The 20,940-nt window shown below is 50.0% G+C and overlaps 1 protein-coding gene across 1 annotated transcript; it reads right to left on the bottom strand.

Moving 5' to 3' along the window:
- Positions 1-5,245: 5,245 nt before the first annotated feature.
- Positions 5,246-20,903, bottom strand: LOC148092829 (somatomedin-B and thrombospondin type-1 domain-containing protein-like). Its single transcript, XM_087818627.1, has 5 exons — positions 20,660-20,903; positions 13,472-13,666; positions 12,444-12,522; positions 9,639-9,815; positions 5,246-5,661 (listed from the first exon to the last, which is right to left on the bottom strand). Exons 1-5 carry the CDS (start codon positions 20,901-20,903, stop codon positions 5,544-5,546), a joined length of 813 nt encoding a protein of 270 aa, XP_087674753.1. The 3' UTR covers positions 5,246-5,543.
- Positions 20,904-20,940: the final 37 nt, after the last annotated feature.

Genomic DNA, 20,940 nt, shown 5'->3' with positions numbered 1-20,940 from the left:
ATTGGCGGGTTTCAGCCAGGGAGCAATGCAGTCCTTGTATCTCAAAGCCTCCCATATAATGAGAATGGTCCCAGACTGAACCTAGAGGCACCTGCTCATTTAAGGCAGGGTCCGAACTCAGCCTGGAGCAGCTCAGCCTGGAGTCACCACCATCCATCCCTGTCTCAGCCTCCTGGCGAGCCAGACTCAAGATCCCATTAATATAAATGAGGCCCTTTGCTGACTCGATTTCCAAATGAGTTCAGCCATTCAAGATCTCTATTCCGGGAAATGTGAAATTTATGTAATGAAAATTAAAAGAGAAACTGGGGAAGCAGCTCCTTAAGTGCCTTCTTCCTGGGTAGTGAGCCAGGTCTGCGCATCTGGCAGGAGATGGATGAAGGCGCCACCCAAGGCTGCTGGAGCCTGTGACCCACAGGAAGGCAGGGAGCACGTTGGCTGCAGGCTGGGTGTAAAGCCCTCAGACTCCCCTTTCTTCCCTCCAAAAGCAGAGCCATGATAAAGAATAGCTCATGTTCCCTGTTACATGCCCAGCCCTGTTCTAAGCACTTTACTTACACGGGCTATCTCATTTAACCCTCACAACAACCTGAAGGGGTAGGCATTACTCTTTTCCCCATTTTACAGATGGGGAAAACTGAGGCTTATGTTGGAGAAATTACTTGATCAAGGTCACACAGCAAAATAGTGGTCAAAATGGGACTCAGGTCTTTCGTCTTTTACACCCCACCCCACCCCCAAGACTTTCCATCCAGATCTCAGACAATGTGGAATAGAAGAAATGCTCTGGAGTCAAAGAAACCTGGGTTTGAATCCAAGCACCAACTACTGACCTGTGTGACCTTGGATAAGCCACTTATCTCCCTGAGACTCAATTCCTTTATAATCAAGCTCCTTCTCCACGGGGTGTATCTCTGGATTGCAAGAGATAGTGTGTAAAGATCTCCATCACAGGATTTCAGATGCCCGCTCAAGCTGGTTTTTAAAAAGGCGGGGGGAGTGGGGTGTGTAACCTCTTAGAACTTTAAAGTCTTAGGGTAATGGCTTCAGGTATGGCTGGATCCAGGGGTTCCCAAGATACCATAAGGGCTCAGGGTTTTTTTCTCTCTCCATATAGAAGACCCTCACTAGGATCTCCAGGGTTATGTCATTATTACAGCTAGAAATCTTGGTTCAAAGAGAGCTGCTTTTTTTCCAACAGGGCAGCATAAGTCCCAGGGTTCACTCGGATTGGACCAACTTGGATCATGCGCTCATCCCATAAGCAATCTGTACAGCCCAAGGGATGGACTATGCTGTTTGGGCCACCTGGGTCACACAGCCACTGCTGGAGTTAGGGGGAAGGCCGAAGAAAACCCAGGTCGAGCCACTTATGACCTCTAACACTGCAGATGGAGAGGGTGAACACTGACGATGGGTGTTGCTTAAGATGGCAGGAGGACGTGACCCCAGAGCCAGCTGCTGCAGGTCCAGCTTCCAGCTCCCGGAGGGGCAGCCCTCAGACTCGGGGTCTGAACCTCTGTGACAGGTGAGAGTGAAAAACTAGCAATAATAATACATGTCTTAGACTCTTCATATATATTAACTGGCCTACTCTTCACCTGTAAAAGAGGTTAGTATTACCATCATCATTTCCATTTCACAAATGGAAAACTAAGGCAAAGAGCTACTTGCTCAAGGCCAAATGACTGTTGACTGGCAAAGCTGAAAACATATGTGACAAAGCCATGACCCCAACCACCATGCTGGACGCTCTGTAAATGAGCCAGGGGACTCGGTTCAAAGCCTCCAGGAGAGCTGGACTGAAGCTCGAGCCTTATGTAAAGGGCACCGCAACCCAGCTCCAGCCCATCATTGGCGGCATCTGGAAATGTGGACCCACTGTGGCAAGATGTTTTAATTTTCCCAAACACGTCAGAGTTTTATGTGAACGCTCCTGATTTTAAAATGTGGACTCAGTTGTTTAATTTAAACATCAGGCAATCCAATAAATCATAGCATCATTCAAGATGTCTAGGCAGGACCAGCTACAGAATTTTTGGGGCCCAGTGCAAAATGAAAACTCAGGGCCCCTTGTTCAAAAATTATTAAGAATTTAAAGACAGTGGCTGCAGAGCATTATACCAAACAACTGCCCAGGGTGCACATCCACAAAGCCAGCCCTGCCTCTAAGTTCCTAAATACTTGAAGCAAAACGGGCATGGCACCTACAATGTGTCAGGCATAGCTTTACATTAAAATAGGAGACAATTAGCAAGCACCCACTATGTGCTGGCACTGTATGTACTAATACATTTAAACCTCGCATACTATTATTCCCATTTTCCAGATGAGGACATTGGGGCTTGGGGAAGTGAAATCATTTGGTTATTGGTAATACTTCACAGAATTATCTGAAGTGGCAGGGGTGAGGGAAAATAAGTGGGAAGGGATGAAATAAGAGAGGGAGAGAAAGACAAGAGGAAAAGAAGCCACCCAGTCTCCCAAGCTGGGCTGCACTCAGGTCTCTGCCATGACCGTGTGGAACTTGGGGAGGCCGCTGCACCCTGAAAAGGGCCTATGGCATTTCTGAATCACGGTGCCATCCGCCCCGGCTTGGCTCCTCTCCGGCGATCCAATTACTAAATGCAGCCGCATTCTTTAAAAATGTCTTTCCTCTTATGTAATGCAATAGTGACAAACGCCAAACAGATGGTGCTGTGACAAGCTTTTTAAAAGTTGATTAGGAGCTCGTCTTTCAAAATTAATATATGGGCATTTAAATGAGCTTCAGCTGGCCACAAAACTCCATCAAGATAAGTCATTTGATGAATTCATTGGCTGTGCTCACCTCCTCCTGGCCAGGGTTTGACATGAGTGACAGGTGGTCAAGTCGATTTGTGAGCAACAGTCGGAAGATGCCCGGTTTGGATGGAGTCGAGAAATACCTTGGGCCTCTCAAAAGCCCCAAAAGCCGGAGCCTACAATCTATTACCAAGACAATTTTTCAAACTTTTACATAGTCCTGGAGAGAGCAGACCATCTCTCTCTCCTGCAGGAAAACAGGTTAGTCACAAACTATGTTAGATGTTGCCAGGGAGCTGTTTTCCCTCCCCACCCCACCCCTTTCTCAGTGTTCAGGGATGAGATCATTTCTATTGGAGCCAATTATAGATGGAGAACGCTGGGGATGTACAGAGAAACCTCCTCGGAGCCCTCTCCTCCCATCATCACAGGCTGTACCATGCCAGGATGGGCAGGAACAGGAGGCTGGATGTCCGGTCCCAAGTTCAACCTCGGGGTTTGTGAAGGCCATGCATTCCTAAGCCATCGCATGGATCTGTTGAGCTAGAATGCTGGGCTGTAGCTGTTCCCCACCACAGACTCTGCCTTCCTGTTGGGTCAAGAGCACATGTTTTGGAGTCCAATTCAAATCCCAGCTCCAGCATTTTCTAATCAACAGCTCAAGCCAGTCACTGGACTTTTCCTGAGCCTTGGTTTCCTTATCTGTAAATGCAGGAAAGATCACAACTTTATAGGGTCGTTGAGGGGATTAAAACAGGCATCGCTGTTCAGGGGTGACAAAAGTAGTAGCTAAGAGGGACTCCAAAAAGTATATGATACAGAGCCTGGGCAATGCAAGCACTTACAGTCTGCTTGGGAAGACAGCACAGGCACAGATAAAATGATTTCCACATAAAACGGCCTCTTATGGCCGAGACACGTGTAGCCGCGGAGACAGGGGGAGCTGGCGTCCAGGGAGCCTGGCCTCCTGGCCGATCTGCTCCTCTCCCCTCTTCACCCCAGCCCCCAGCTCCTCGCCCCAGCCCAGCCCTCACAGGTGCTGCTGAAAAACTTACCCAGGGGCTCACTCACTCTCAGAGAGGGGGACAGCGATTCCCAGAGTCCTGGTTTAGGAAGGGGGACTGAGTAGCAGCAACATTTGGGCCCGTTCCTGCCCAGCCCGAAGGACAGCTGCAAGATGTACCCTCTCCCCCAACCCCATTCTCCACGCTTCTGGGTCCAAAGGCAGGGAAAGCCGAGCCGGCAACTCCTCGAAAGGTGGGGAGGTGAGTCACAACTCCCCGAAAGCTCTGTGTCCATCACGGTGGTGCTTCCCCAGGTGGCAAGTGGGGAACCCAACCTGAGATGGTTTTACACCAACCCAGGACAGCAGTTACAAAATCAACCACAAGATGGGTGGGCCTTGAAAACATTATGCTAACTGAAGGGAACCAGACACAGAAGACCACTTGTATGATTCCATTTATATGAAATGCCCGGAACAGACAAATCCATGGAAACAGAAAGTAGACTAGTGGTTGCCTAGGCTGGAGGGTCTGACCGATGGGGACTGACTGCTAACGGATACGAGATTTCTTTTGGTGGAGGGACAAAAATTGCTCTAAAACTTGACCTTCGTGATGCTTATACAATCTTATGAATATACTAAAAAGGACTGAATGAGTGAATGGTATGGTATGTAAATTGTATCTCAATAAAGCTGTTAAGAATACATTAAAAATACATTAACAGTTGACTCCCAAGGGGAGAAAATTTGCTCCCTTTCAAGTCTTGTAACTCTGCTAATTTGTCAGGGATCCAAGTCTCCATTAGATACCAGAGGGTCCTTACTATCTCTCGCACACATGCAAATGTCTTGTTTGAACAAGAAGAGAGCGGGTTTCACGCTCAGCTCCTTGGGCAGGCAACAATACCGAGCCACATTTGTTTGGTTTCCATTGTATTATTTTTTCTGATTGCCTTCTAATTATGGCAATTGATCATTCATCTATTCATTCATTTATTCAACAAATATTGAGCATGATTGTGTGCCAGGCACTGTTCTAGGCACAGGGGACAGAACAGGAAATAAGACAGACCAAAAACTCTGCCCTCATGGTGCTGATGTACGGCTAGTGTAGGGAAACTAAGCAGTAGATGTAGTTCATGGGTTTCAAATCCCCACTGTGCCACTCACTAGCTGTGTGATCTGGGCAAGTGGTTTAACCTCTCTGTGCCTCAGTTTCCTCACATGTAAAATGGGGATATAATTGCACCTAACTCAGGATCCAATGAGCCAGTATGTGTAAAGAGCCGGAGAAGCGCTTGGCACACTGTAAGTACTTAATAAATGATGGCTGCTATTATTTATTTTCATTTCTAGTTTGATAAAACATTTCCTCTTTAAACACATGTATTTAAGTATAAACTGCCTTTTAAAATATATTTATTTTACTTAAAAAATGGGGTGGGGAGTGGAGAGTCAGTAAAAAGTAAGTGTACAGGTAAGCAGGACAGGGCAAAAGCCACGACAGTGTGCTCAGGAGAGGACATTTGGGGAACCCAGAACTATAGGGTGATGTTAGTAAGGCTAAGTCTCAGTAGAAACATAAAGCTATTTTCAGTGTCAACATAAGGACAGGCTTGTTCCTTCCGTCTCAGATTTGCAGACTTCTCCCTACTCCCTGATCCTGCAGGGTCCCCAGCCCTGGGGCAGGGGTTCCCTGGCAGCCTGGGAGGCTCTGGAGAGCAGGGGTCCGGACAGCGAGGGGGCCACGGCACTAGATGAAGATGAGGCTATGGACCTCTGGGCAGGAACAGTCCGGGAGCTGCCCAAGCCTCTCCCAGGTCCCTTGGCACCGGGGGTGGCCGGCCGCTTGCCACAGCAACAGCTGGTTCCTGCAAGAGATGGGCTTGACTCAGTGGCATTATGAATCTCTGGGTTCCAGGCACATTTGCCTGTGTGGGCCCCTTCCTCCATGCAAAAGATATTTTAAGTCATAGCTTACAATGGCATTGTATAAAAAGGAATATAATCCAGGCTGGATTCACTGTCAGATCTTCATAATTATAGTATCTTTTTTTCTTCCGATTTTAAAAGAAATTTTAAAATTTTCCTGGGCCCTAAAAGTACGTGGGCACTGGGCACTATGTCTACTGGGCCTGATGGACAATGGCCCTGAGCTGGCCGCAGTGCCAACCCCAGAGGCTACCCGGGGCAATCCAGACTCACTTCTTAGGGGCTGGGGAGGTGGCAACCCGGGAAAGTTGCTTAACCTCCCTGCGCCCCTTCCTCCTTTTGGGAGGTGACACAGTGGAGTCATTAGGAATGCGGGCCCTGTCCGGTCTGTGTGGCTCAGCTGGTTGGGCACCAAAAGCCTGCTGGTTGGGCACCAAAAGCCTGCTGGTTCGATTCTGATCAGACGCATGCCTGGGTTTCGGCTCAGTCCCCAGTAGGGGGCATGCAGGAGGCAGCCAAGGGATGTTCCGCCCTCACATCAATGTTTCTCTTTCTCTCTCCCTCTCCCTTCCTCTCTCTCTAAAAATCAACTTAAAAAATATTTTTAAAAGAACACAGACCCTGCCATGGCCAGTGTGGCTAAGTAGTTAGAGCATCATCTGTGCACCCAAGGGTAGCAGGTTTGACTCCCAATCAGGGCACATACTGGGGTTGTGGGTTCGATCCCCAGTAGGGAAGAGAGCATGAGGCAACCGATTGATGTTTCTCTCACATCGATGTTTCTCTCTCTCTCCCTCTCCCTTCCTTTCCCTCCTCTCTCTCTAGAAGCAATGAAAGACATATCCTCAGGTGAGGATTTTTTAAAAAAGAACACAAGCCCTGGAATCAAAGGGGGTCATGACCCAGATCCTAGCAGCCTCTGCCATCTCTTCAATGGACAACAGAGATATTCATAATCTCCGCCTCTCCGAAGTGCTGGAAGGTTCTGCACAATGCTGTGTGCAGAGAAAATAAAAATGATCGTGACAATAACTAACCATGTCAGGTACAAGAACGAAAGATCGTGTAATGCTACAAGGCAGCCACGTGAATGAACCTTGCAAACCTTATAGCAAGCAAAAGAAGCCAATTCCAAAAGGCACACTCTGCACCATTTCATGTATTTAAGTTTGAGGGGGGGAAACCAAAATTAAACTATAGTGTTTAGGCATCCGCACCAAGTAGAGCTATTAAGAGAAGTGTGCAGTGGCTTGCCATGAAAGTCAGGGTGGCGTTTCCTTTATGGGGAGGGGGAGGGCTGGGGTCAGGAGGGGTGTAGGGGGCTGGGGGGCTGACCAGGTTCTGTTCCTTGCCAGGGTGGTGACTACTCAGGTGTGTCTCCTTTCCAAACATTTGTTAACCTGTTCATATATGTTTTAGCCAATTCTCTGTAGGTATAATTCATATCTTTTAAAAATGCAAAATAATGACAATGAACAAATACTGACTGAGTGCCTACTCAGTGCTGGGCACTGTTCTAAGCTTCTAAGCACAGTGCCTGGCACACAAGAGGGGCTTCACAAATGATAGTAAAGTTACCGTGATTATTACCATCTCATGGTATAAAATGGAGCTTACAACGCCTCTTGTCTCAAAAAGTCTTAGGAGGCCTGAATGCTGTACAGCACCTACCTGGTGCCCAGGGCACCATAGGTGCGTGACTATGGCAGGTGTTCCTTCTGCTTGTCTCAAACCCAGAGACACTTCTCAGGCTAAATAAACCCTCCTAAAATCCCCAACTGACAAACTAATCCCTCCTAGGCCCGGGCCCTTTGCAAGCCCGCCCTTGCCAGCTGCCCACGGAAAGAATCCAGCTGACATCTCGTCTCTGTCCTCACTTTGATCCATGTCCTCTGCCAGTCCTGCCTGGTGATCTCATGCCCCAACCAGACCTTCCATCACCTGCTGTGAGCCTGGGTATGGCTGGAGCAAGGAGAAACGGCTCTCCCTGGTACAGCCTGGCTCTGCTTTCCATTCCTGCCCCCTCCCTGTTGGAGTCAGGGGTTCCTGCGACCCTCATCTCAGCCTCACCAAAGTGCCATGACCTTCATCCTGAAATATTTGCATCCAAAAGGGGAAATTTGGGATTAATCAGAGTTTTAGGGATAGGAAGGCTCATCCAAAGGTGGGTGAATAAACCAAGGCTCTAAGAAATGAGCATCTAGCTCAAAGAACAAATCTCTAATGGTAGAATTTCAGGTCTAAGTGGGAGAGACATTGGAGAAGGGCAGGCAGAGAGGGCCTCTTTAGAATGTGGTAATACTGTTTGTCATTTATTTATTGGGCACCTCCCGAATTCATCATATACATTACATCTCATTTTCACAAAGTATGTATTATACCCATTTTATGTTGGACATGACAATTGCAGCTTCTACTACTAAGCATCTATGAGGGGCAAAGTCAGGTGGAGGGCTGGCCCAGTCACACAGCTAGTAAGGGCCAAAGATGGGGTTTGAACCTGGATCTGTGCAGTCCCAATGCTCTTGTTCAGGCACATCTGTCTGAAACACTCTATCTGTCACTGGCATTCCCTGCTCTAGGTTTGCAGTGAGCGGGGTTGCTCAATTTTAAAAGGAAAGAAATTAACACTCTTTGAAATGGAAGAACTCCCTGGGACAGACAGACTCCAGAATGTGCTCTCATTCCTGCAGTGTGACAATCTCTGCAGTGGAAAAGCACTGTCAGTGGAAAGTCTAGATTAGTCTTTAGAGCTTGGCCCAAGGATCTGAATGGTATAAATTTAAATCCCATTTCTACTACTTGCTAGGAGTGTGACTTGTGCACCTCTTTGCATCCAAGTATCCTAAAAGTATCCATTTTGGGTTCTTGGAATGTTTCAGTGGCATGGTGTGTGTTAATGTGTCCTTACCTCCTAACACGCTCCCCCTCCTTCACCCCACTCTGACCGCCATGGCGTCACACTCCCGCCTCAGGGCCTTTGCTCTTGCTGTTCCCTCTGCCTTGAACACCTTCCCCCAGATATCCACATGCCTCCCTCCCTCATTTCCTTCAGATCTCTGTTCAAATATCACCTCAGTGTAACCTTCCTTGAAAAACAACAACCCCCAGAACTTCCCCCTCATTCTGCTCTCTTTCCTTAGCACGTGTCCCATCTGACAAATTACAGATTTGCCTGCCTAATGCCTGTCTCCTCACAGCAGAATGTTCTCTCCAGAAGAGAAAGGACCACATCTGCTTCATTCACTGCATCGCCCCAGTACCCAAAACATGCTCAATGGTAAGTGCTCAACAAATATTCATTAAATGAATGAATATAAAGAGCTTAAAATAATGCTCGGCACGTAGTAAGCACTCAATAAATGTTAGCTGCTATTCTAATTAGTATGCTAAGTGCTTTCGGAGACACCTGTTCTTGTGGGAGGCAGTCTGGAGGGGCAATATAAGCCAAATCTAGGTCAAATCCTGCTGTGTGACCTTGACTAAAGCACATTGCCTCTCTGAGCCTTAGTTTCCCCGTCTATAAAATAAGAGTAACCAAACTTGCCTTTTAAGGGAATTTTGAGGATTCAACAATAATGCCAACTCCCTTCTCTTAAGCTCTATCTGAATTCCAGGAGCTATGCTAAATGCTACGCTAAAATCTTGCTTAACCTTCACCATTGCCCCATGGGGAGTTCCTCTTATTATCTGCATTTTTGGTAAATTGGGGTTCAAAAAGGTTATGAGATTTGCCCTGGGTCACATAGCTGGAAGTAGCAGGGGCCGTTCCTCTTCAGATACTGAGACCAGGACCTTCTGGGCCCCACCCTGACCAGGGAGCAGCATCTCGCTCCTGTGGCGCCATCATCTCTCATGCAGCAGAGAAGCTCAGGGCTCTGCAGTCACACTTGCCACGCCCCAGTCCCCTGCTCACCCTCTGGCCCCGCCACCGTCCCCGTAGCAACGTCGGCTCCTGGCATCCTGGGCAGGCCACTCACACCTCACACAGACCATGTGGCCCTGGGTCAGATACTTCGTCCACTGGGCATGGGGTGCCCTCACCTGCCGGCAGCTCCCTGGAATGGGCCCCAGCCGGAAATGGACACAGTACCTGCAGCCACACAGGGAGACACCACCCCAATCACCTGTGAGCATGTATGGAGCAAGCTACAGTGCACCTAGCCCGGTGTATGCCCAGGCTGATACAATTTCCTCTGATACAGAAAACTTTGGGCAGCCCAATCTGTAAAAACAGGTTGCATTCAACAAGAGACTTGGTTCCTGCTCGTTTTTGTTTTTTTAAATATGTCTTTAATATTGATTTCAGAGAGGGGAAGGGAGAGGGGGAGACAGATAGAAGCACCAACGATGAGAGACTCATTGATCGGCTGCCTCCTGCACACCTCCTACTGGGGATTGAGCCCGCAACACGGACCGGGAATCGAACCTCGATGTAGGTTGATGCTCAACCGCTGAGCCACGCTGGCGAGGCCCCTGCTCTTTTAAGTTAACCTCATTGAAGGCTTCCTTGTGTCAGGCCCTCTTCCAAGCACTGTATCCAAAAGACTTTATTTCTCATGTCTCCCCACTAGAATGTCAGCCCCACAAAGGGAGGGATTTGTTCGCTCTGTTCACTATAGTGTCCAACTCCTAGACAGTACTGGCTCAACAAAAATGCGGTGAATGAGTTATTTGGTCCAATGGAATAGGGAAATCCTGTGAGGTAGGTGTTGCCCCATTTACAGATTAGGAAACTGAGGATCGGAGAGTTAACTTGCCTACGGCCACAGCTAATAGGCCGTAGTACCAAAAATGGAACCATCTATAAACCCCAAAAGCCTAAACTGACACAAGAATAATTTAAAAGGGAAACTTCCCATCATGGGGTATTTGAAGTAAAAGCCAACTTACCACAGTTTTACCTCTACCCAACTTTTCTACAAAAGGCAGTAAATGGCACCCCCTGCTGGGGGAGATGCAGCTTATCAAGGACTCAGGGGTGACTGTGCGGGGCTAATGCCCCCTGGTGGCTGCAGCCTCTGGAAGGCCTCAGGAGTAGATCGTTTTCTCCTGGGACAGCCCCAAACCTGTCCCCAGACCCCTCCTCTCTGAGCTGCCCCCAGAGCTCTTCAGGCATCTGTCCCTTACAGAAACCTGCAATAAAGTAAACAGTCTTTCCAACACACTCCCTCTTCCCTTTTTTGTAGTTTATTTGGGGAACTCTGGCCCTCCCCCCATTTGGTCTTGGAGGGGCAATCGATCTGGGGGGCTGGTCCTGGCTCCTCACACCTGACACCAGCCTGGGCAGGTGATTAAAGCCGACCAATCAGAGGTCCCATCCTCGGGCCACGGTGATTGGCTCAGGGGTGGGCGGGACCCAAGCGGGACCAATCAAATGCTCCTCCAGAAACAAGGCTCTGCGACTGGGAGGAAGGGCTCCTTCTGGGGACCGGCTCTGCTAAGCTGGGGGATGCGGGGCTGTGGTTCCCACGCTGGCCACTGCAGGAAGCATGGCTGCTTGAAAACGAAGTCAACGTATGGAAAGAGAGGGAGAGAATGACTATGAGAGCCCTGACACTATTTAACCTCTCGGCTCCAGCCATGCCTGAAGTAACACTATTTCAAAACTTCCTTCCCAGCTACTTAAACCAATAATATTCGTTTTCACTTGAGCCAGTTTGAGCTGAGTTTCTGTCACCTGCAATGAAAGGAATCCTAACTAATAAAGCTCCCTTTCCATCTCCATTGCCACTGCTTTTATTCAGACCTTCTTTCCATTGATGTTTGATGAGCACCCGCCCTGTGCCCGGCAGTATCCTAGAAGCCGGACTCATCGCCACCATCCCCAACACACTGGTCAGCCTTGGTCCCTGCAATTCACCCTTCACACGATGCAGGGCTACCACCCTGGTCCAAACCACCTTCCTCTCTCTCCTGGACCATTGCGGTCGCCTCCCCACTGGGCTCCTGGTTCCTTCCTCGCCTCCCTCTCCAAATGTCATTCAAAGGGATCCTATCCTGTGAAAACTCAGGTGAAATCATGTCACTCCTCTGCTGAAAACCCTCCCATGACTCCCATCGCATGTGAGAAAATGTCCAACTTCTCTCCACAGCCTACAGGCCCTGTGAGATCTGATCACCCCGCTCCATATGTTCCTGGCCTTATTTCCTCCACTCTCATTGTCCCTGCATGCCAGCCACACTGGTCCTGCTGATCCTTGAACACACCAGGCAGGCCTTTTCCCAGGACCTTTGCACTTCCTGGTCCCTTTTTCAGACCTACTCTTCCCCCAGAAAGCCTTCTCCAGACCTTAGTTCAAATGTCTCCTTCTCAGTGAGGATGCCACTGGTACCCCACCCCCTTCCCTGCTTTATTTCTCTCCACAGTACTTAGCACCATTGACATGCTATTTGTTTATTGTCTGTCTCCTCCAACTAGACTGTCCACTCCATGAGGACAAGAATTTCTGTCCTCTTTTGTTCCTTGCTGTAGCCCCAAGGCCCATCTCAGTGCCTTTCATATAATGGGTGCTCAATAAACACTGAGTGAGTGAATGAATGAATGAGTTAGAATGGAGGTCAATTATTAAGGACTTCCCGATCACGTTAATGAGCTTACAAATTCGTAACAGGACAAGAAAAGGGGAGTCAAAGTAAGAGAAAGACATAATGAACATTTAATTCAAGGAAAACGTGCACAGATTTTAGTGTGACCTTGGGTTCATTTGCTTCAACTTACCCTACTCTCTCCTGCTCCTTGGGAACGCCTCGCTTTTTCCGCTCTTTCCCATAGCTGCCTGTGGTTATCAGAGCGGGGACTGTGGACCAGGGAGAAAACAGAGTTAATAGCTCAGCATGACCCAGGCTATGGCACCACAGGAAGCTGGGTTGGGGACCCCTGGCCTCTGAGTGGTCTAACTGGCAGCCCTAAGGAGACTATGGGATCCTGGAACTAGGTAGGTGGTGCCCACTAGTACCCTTTATGTGACACAATCATATTTATTTCTGAGACTCAGGGCTTAGCACAGCAGGTTGAACAGTGGGTCTCAAAAGTTTTTCAAATGAATGTTTTTTATAAATAAGTGAGCGAGTAAAAACATAGATAAAAGACTTAATCACTGGATGGATGGATGGATGGATGGATGGATGGATGGATGGATGGATGGATGGATAAAATGATGGAGGAAAGGAAGAGTGCAGGTTTGATCTCTGGCCCCAGTTGGGGTGCATGTGGAAGGCAACCAATCAGTGTATTCCCTCTCTCTGGACATATTGATTGGTTCAGCACTGGATACATGACCCAAGCCGAGCCAATGAGATATCATCCCAGGACATTTGCTGAAACTAGGGGGGCAGAGACCTTTTCTTCTAGCTGCTAGCCTGGTTGGAGGGAAGCCTGGAGCTACTCCCAGTTGGCCTGAGAATGAGGCCAACTCAGAGGAAAACAGCTGAGAAATGAAGAGTCCTGGCCACACTGCTTGAGCCCCTGGATCCAGCTATGCCTGAATGCAGCCACTGGAATTTTAGTTACATGATCCACACATTTTGGCTCAGGTCAGTTTAAGTTGGGTTTCCCAGCATGTGCATGCAAAGTCCTGACTGAATCACACTGGGAGATGAGTAGAAAGAAGATGAGATGCCCAGAGGAAGTCAGAGCTTCTTACCTCATTCACAAAGTGAGAAGAGGGGATCAGGGCAAAAGTCCCACCCCAAACTTGGACCCTACACAGGATCTGGCAGTCGCCCCTGGTGGCCACCCCAACTCACACAAGGACTGCTGGCACTCCACTCCCTGGTGGCTCCGGTACTCCACACAGCCAGCCCGCTCTTCCAGGTGGGGGCAGGGAGCACCCCCATTCCTTGGCTCCTGCAGAACATGCCTCCTGCGGACACGGTAGGAGACTTGACAGGGTTTGGCACAGCGACTCCAGCCACTCCACTCTGCCACAACGCAGGAGATGGCTGGAAGAGAAGGTAGTGTCTCAGGGGCAACTTGCATGGGGTTGGGCTGGACAGTGGCCAGATCTCCACCTTCCCCACAAGCCGAACCCTCAAAAACCCCACACAAAGCACTAGGACTCTTGTAACTCTGAGCCCAGGCCTTCCTCCAAAGTTACTCTGTGCTAACCGTTTAGACATCCACCTAAACATCCCCATGTTTGTTCACCCATCATCCTTTCAGTGATCATTTCCATGGTTCTCATCACTCACTCCTTCCATAAACATTTCTTAAGCACCGAGAAGAACTGATTTCACCTCTCTGTGCCTCAGTTTCTTCCTTTGTCAAATGGGAATAAGAACAGTATTCACCTGACAGGGTGGCCTTGAGGGTTCAACCAGATACAACATACACAGCACGTGCTTCTGGCACATAGCAAGTGCTCAGGAAATACAGCCAATCCTCTGCTGCAGCGACATGAACCACAGCGACACAACCAACAGCACGGAGGAAAGAAGCCTCTTACAGAAGCTACTCCCAGTGTGACATATTTACAGAGTTTTCAAACCTGCAAACAGTGCTACACAGTGTGTAAGAAGTGACACGGGCATTCTACAGAGCACATATATGTGGTTAATCCCCATTCTTTAAAGATTCTGTATTTGTGAATTTGCCTATTTGCTAAAATTTGCTTGTAACCCCCAAATCAATCCCTGAGATGCTTTGCTGTCATCCACACACAGCAAAATTTCCAGTCGCCCAAAGTACAGCTAATGTCACACAAGACCCGATCCGCCTTCTGGGCTGAGGGAGCAGGTGGCAGGACAATGCAGGGTAAGAAGCTCGGGTTCAGGGCCAGCCACAGGGGGTTTGAGCCCCAGCTCTCTCTCTCTCCCTCTCTCTCTCTCTCACACACACACACACACACAGACTCCTGCACACACAAGACAGCTCCTACTGCCAAAATGAATTCACTCATTTCACAAATATTTAGCGAGCGACCACTGCGAGCCAGGCGACACAGTGGTGAGCAGAAAGGCAGGTGGGTCCTCGTGAAAAGCGCTCCCCAGCTATGACACATGTCCTCCTTCACAACAGGAAAATGTGAGACAAAGTACATCCCTGAACTGAGGGAACGAGGGTATTGTGTTGCTTCTGGCACCTCGGGAAGTCACGTGGCCCTGCACAAGCCCCCCCCCCCCCCCCCCCCCCCCGCCCCCCTGGCAGAGCTGAAGTGCTCAGAGGGAGGGAGGAGGGCAGGGAGGAAATCAGGGGTGGCAGCCTAACAACCATGGTTGCTTTCATCCTTCACCGAATAATGACATCAGTGGTGTCACTCGTGCTGAGCCAGGCAAGTCACACACGCGACTTCATGGAACCCTCACCGCAATCTTAGGAGACTGTGTGCTCCCTGTCCTTTGCCCTGTGCCCTCCGGGAAGCCTGTGCGTCACAGAGGCTCCCTCACCCCCAGATGCCACTTGACTTTAGCACGTGGGGGGCGCTGTTAGGAAGGAGAGTGCGGCCCAGGTGTTTGTTGCCCCCGCCCCTTGACGCAGCCTTGCTCCTGTCGAGGGGCGCCCTCGACCATGAATCCTGCTCTCACCAGGCTCCAGTAACATCATTTCCTCCTGCACCTCACTGCGAATAGAGCCCTCTCACATTCTCTCCCCTCTAACTCTTCTGGGCATACCATCTGTCACTTGCCAGGACCCGCACCCCTATATGATCATCTCACAGGGGAGACAAGGGGCGCTTAAAGGGGCAGAGTATCTAAGTTGCGCCAAGGTGTTGGAGTCAGGCAAACCTGGGTGCAAACTGCAGACTCGCAGGTCTGGTGCAATGACCAATGCAAAGCACTGAGAGGGTTGTAAATGCTCGGTACAACAGTGGTCTTTATGCATTTCTTTAACCAGTATTTTGGGCCTATATGTGCCGAGCACTGGGCCGGGGGCCTGGAACTCAGATGGGCAAAGCAGAAAATGCCCCTGCCCGAGAGGAGCTGACATTTTACAGGAGAAACAGACAAAAAACAATGCAACCTGTGATATAATTTCAACTAGTGATCCCTGCTCTGAGAGAGAAACAAAGCAGAATAAGAACGGCAGGGGTGGGGTGATGGGAGCTGTTTGAGATGAAGGGATCTAGGGAAGCGGACCCCCAAGACAGAACATCTGAGGAGGTAAAGGAAGGAAATGTGTAAGTGTGGGGAGGCTGAGAAGTGTTCTAGGTAGAGGAAAAGAAAAAACAGGCAGTGCAAAGGCCCTGGGGCAGGGTCAAGGTTGGATCCTGGAGGGACAGTGCGGAGGCCAGTGTGGCTGGAGCAAAACAAGCATGAGAGAAAGTGCTAGTGGAAATGTCAGAGATTGAGAAGGCAGTGATACCATACAGGGCTTTGATGCTGATTGCATGGGTCAAAGAGGAGCACCAATGTCGTGCCATGATTCCCTGCCCTGCCCCGCCTGACAGCAGGTGAGAGATTTTGCAGAAAATTAGGCAGATGCCACCCTACACATATTCTTTCCATGTTGTTGGCATCTGTGAAGTCACCAAGCAGGAGCCACATGTGACGTCCCCAGGGAACTGTCATCACACCACACCTAGGCCTAAGCTTGCGACCTCAGTACGTTCGTGTGATTATTCATAGCTCGTCAGCCTCCCCTGCTTGTGTCATCTCCAAGGAAGCACACTCCTTGTTCCCTGCTGAGTCCCAGCACCAAGCACAGTACCTAGTGCGTCGGGACCCAGTTAAATAAGGCGTAAAGGACTCCTGATGAGCAAATCTCGCCTTAGCGACAACAAAAATATTACCACAGGCTGGCAGTGCAAAAAGGTACCACCAGATGGCGGTGTTTCTCAAAACAAAGGCCACCCCACCTTTTTCTGAGTAAAGGAGAAATTCTAGCTTATCAGTGTAGCTAGAAAAGAGGGGGGAGAAGGCGGGAGGCTTAAGGGCTGCTCATCCAGCCCTAGAGACCCAGATAACATCGTGCCAGCCGAGCCTGCTGGAGCCAGATCGAATTTCCCACAGTTCCCTTGGATCCCTCTGCCCCACTCGGACAGGCCTGGGGCATCAGGAAGTGCCTTCCTGGACACCCCGAACCCCACCCTCTCCTCTGGACCTCAGTGCCCAGCTCCCTGACCGTCCACCCTCCTCACTGTCTACCAGGAGGATTTTTCTGGAATACAGTTCTGACCTGTCACCTGGAATCCTTGAGTGGTTCCCTATCCTATTGATGTGGTTCATAAAAGGTCTTTTTTAAATAGTGGATCATAAAGACCCCCAAGCCAAGTGCCTAAAAATCTAAGTTGTTTCTGCAACACACCTTCAGTCGTTCACTCCCCCTCCTCTTGTTTAATGTCCCAGCACCCTTTACTTCAAGTTCCTTTAAATGCAGTCTCCCACAGCTCAGTGACAGGCAGCTGTCATTTCTACCTTTCCAGCCTCCTTACCCTACTTTCTGGTAACACTGCCTCAGTTTTCTTTTGAGGAACCAATCCTCCCCATACTCAGTCCACATGGTTTGAATAGCGTGGCCTCACTCCTCATTCCTGGGACGGGGCTTGTGAGCCAAACGTGGCTAAGTGACATACCCCTCTTCCTAGGCTCAGTATTGACTGAATTATGGATGTGCATGCAACCCCAACTGGGCCTATGAAAATCGTCCCTAGGGTTTTGGCTGGAGCAAGTGGGGAAAGGAAACTCTCATTCCGCTAGGGACACCAGTTCAGAGCTACTGGGCACTATCTTTGCCACCACTGGGTGACAGCATGCTCGAGAATGAAGCTAACACAAGCAGAGCTGAAAGGTGGAAACAGAGCCCTGATGATATCCTCAGATCCCTGGATCCAGCCATGCCTGAAGTCAGAATCCATGAACTGTTTTTCAGTTACCTGAGCCAATCAATTCCCTTGTTAGCTAAAGTCAATTTGAGACTTGCCACAACCCTAAAAGTATTGACTAGTGCAATGAATACATAGTAAGTGCATAAATGGGGACATTGATCCTTACAGGGTTCAAGTGAGATTTAAAGAATATAAAATACATGAAAACATTCGGTAATGGACTTGAAAAATGGGAAGCAACGGTGTCCATCCTTTAAGGCCTTACTAATCACTCCAGCTCCGCCCTCTCCCTGCCTCCACCCCATCCTCAATGATCATTTCCAAGCCTCATCTTGCTATCTTGCTCTGACTTAAATTCTTTCACAGCTACCCTGTCTCCCCTAAATATAAGCTTGAGGGGGATCAGAGCCCCATCTTTCCAGCCCCGATGGCTTCTAGCTGAGCCGGGCACATAGCAGATGGCCAGAAGTGTGATTGAACTGAATGTGGGCAATGTCAAGTGCTCCTCTTCCACCTGTAGGCCCAAATTTCCCTCTCCCAAATGGGTAAGTCCCTCCCCCTGCTGAGCAACCATATAATATTGTGGTCTGGAGCCAGACTGCTGGGGTTCAAATCCCAGATCTGCTACTTAATAGCTGTGCAACTCTGAGCAGGTCACTACCTCTGTGTGCCTCAGTTCCTCATCTGTAAAATGGACATGAAAACACTATTCCATAGGGTTCTTATGAGGCTTAACAGAGACAATTTCTTTAAAGCACTTAAGCCCTGGCTGGGTGTAGCTCAGCTGGTTAGAGCATCATTCTGATATCTAAGGTTGTGAGTTTGATTCCTGGTCAGGGCACATACAGGAATCAACCAATGATGCATAAATAAGTGGAACAACAAATTGATGTCTCTATCTCCCTTCCTCTTCCCTCAAATCAAACACACACACACACACACACACACACACACACACACACACACACACCCAGGACCTCCTGGCACTTGGTAAGTACTCAGTAAACGTTAGGGTTTGTTTGTTTTTTTAAGTCATTCTCAATATCTCTTTCTACCACAATCAATTACTGAAGTCAGTCAACATTATCCCCTAAATCACTCATAAAAAAACGCAATTCTCTCCATCTCTTGCCTCCTAACTGGTCACCATGTCCCTTTCTGCCCTGCTCTTCTGGGAGATAGGAAAGTAAACTTGTCCCTGGAATATTTATAAGACCTTGGTTCCACCCAGCCCAGACAGAGGGACAGATCCTAAGTCTACTGCTTTTCTGACACCTTCCCAAGGGAGCAAAACAAAGAGGGACTCAAAGCTTTGAGGCTGTGGGCCCACCAGCCCAAGCTCTATAAAATGGAAAACGCTGGGGAACTGATAACATCGTGAGATTCTGTGGATGAGGGTCAGACTGTGGGAAAGTATCACTGATCCCTCTGCCTGGGCCCCTTCCTGGACTCCCTACCCCTGGGCTAAGGTGGGGGAGCCCCTGTAAGAGCAGCCCCACACTGTGAATGACCCAGGGCTGGCTGCATGCACTCTCTGTACAGAAAGCAGACAACTACAAAAGTGTTCCCAAGACAGTCCTTCTGCAAGTTTATTTTGGGGGAGTCTCATTTGTTACGATTTGGGGAGATACCACACCCCAAATTACTTTGTCCTCTCACTGTTGCCTGACTTTCCACCACTAGCCACTCAAACTTGTGGGAAGCAGCAAGGCGCTAGAAGACACAGGATCACACCAGGTTCAAAACCTTCTGGATGACCTTGGCTGGCCAAAGCTTTCTGCTCGCCAAGCCCAGCTTTTCTCACCTGCTAAACGGGGACATTAGTATACGCAGGAATCCCAGAGTGCTGTGAGAAAGTAATCAGGTTTGATGAGACACCCAGACCAGCTCTTGGGCACAGAGATAGTAAGTGACCAATAAATGCTGGGTCCCTTCTATTATGAGTTTTTTAAAAATGGTAAATTCTTAAATTTTAAATATAGGTTCTTTCTACTTAAATTCCTGAAGCACCACTGATGTCTCAGGATAGCAGGATCCAATCGTTTTTCCCCCTGACAAAACTGGGTTATATCCATTTTACAGTGGGACAGAACGTAGATTTTTATCTCCAGTGGGTGTGAAAAACTTACTCTTGGGATTTAAAGAAGACAGAATCCTCCCCACTAGTGACTCAACAAATCAGGCCCTGATTTCAGAGCCTGGTGGGCACCACTGTGGCAGGGTCTTTATAGGAAATGCTTAGACCCTGGTCCTGTGACCACCTCTGCACCTGGACCACAGGGAGGCTTACCTGCATTGGAATCCCACCCCTCCGCTTCTGCTGGCCCACCCAAGTTTTACCCTGCTCCTCCCTCCACCCCACCCCCAGTTCTTCTGACCCTCCAGCATCACCCAGCCGGGACTCTTGGTCCCCTCTGCGCAACCCTCCACTCTAAGCCTCTCCAGGCTTGGGCAGGGCCTTCTCCACCCCCTCCATTTGCCCTGTGACCCCCTGCCTGCAATGCAGCTCCCCTACCCAGTCCTCCCCTGCACCCCTCCATGGCTCACTCCCCCCATCTAGGGTTGCCAGTTAAAACACAGGACGCCCAGTTGAACCTGAATTTCATTAAAATAACCAATAGCCTTTAATAGAAGTATGGCCCATGCAATATATAGGACGGGCCATACTTCTCTTAAAGTAGAGTTAGTGCAAGTCTATGATATATACTTATATTGTATAACATACACTTACACTAAAAACACTTTTGGTTGCTTATCGGAAATTCAAGCTGAACTGGACATCCTGTATTTTTATTGGCTACATCTGGCACCTACCCCACCCCAAGCGCCCCCTCCTCCCTCGCCCCCTCCCCTCCGCGCTGCCCACGACCCGTCTCCCTTCCGCGTCCCTCCCGCACCCGCGTCTGGCTGGCGCGCCTCTTCCATGACCCCCCACTTCCATGAGTCCGCCAAGGCCGGCACGCAGTCCTTGGGTCCCCTTCTCTGGGACGCCCCCCAACTCTCCAAGCGACCCCTCCATCCTGCCTCCCCGACACTCGCGCGCCCTGGTCCACGCCCCGCGCACCTTTCCCCATGCGCACCCCCAGGCCCCACAGCCCGCGGTGAACCGCATCCTTCCGCCCGCCGCACCCCTAAACCCCGCGCCCCGCCCCGCCTCTGCTCCCGGGCTCACCCGGGCAGGCCCGCGAGTAGTCGGCGCAGCAGTCCCGCACCGCGCCGCACGCCTGGTCGCAGAAGCAGCGCGGGGGCCCGCGGGCCGCGCAGGTCGGGTCACGGCCGGGGCAGCAGCGGCCGAGCTCGGAGCAGCCCCGCCCGGGCCACGGGGCGCCCCGCGGCCCCCGCGCCCAGGCCCCCGCGGCGACCGCGGCCAGGGCGAGGGCCAGGCGCAGGGCCCGAGCCGCCTCGCGCGGGGCCATCGCGGGCTCAGGCTGCGGCCCGGCGCCCTCGGGGACC

Source organism: Miniopterus natalensis, chromosome 7, assembly GCF_054644295.1.
Source record: "Miniopterus natalensis isolate mMinNat1 chromosome 7, mMinNat1.hap1, whole genome shotgun sequence".
NCBI classification, from domain to species: Eukaryota; Metazoa; Chordata; class Mammalia; order Chiroptera; family Miniopteridae; genus Miniopterus; species Miniopterus natalensis.
Note: the sequence above shows the minus strand (reverse complement) of the source record. Positions and strands in the feature narration are given on the sequence as shown.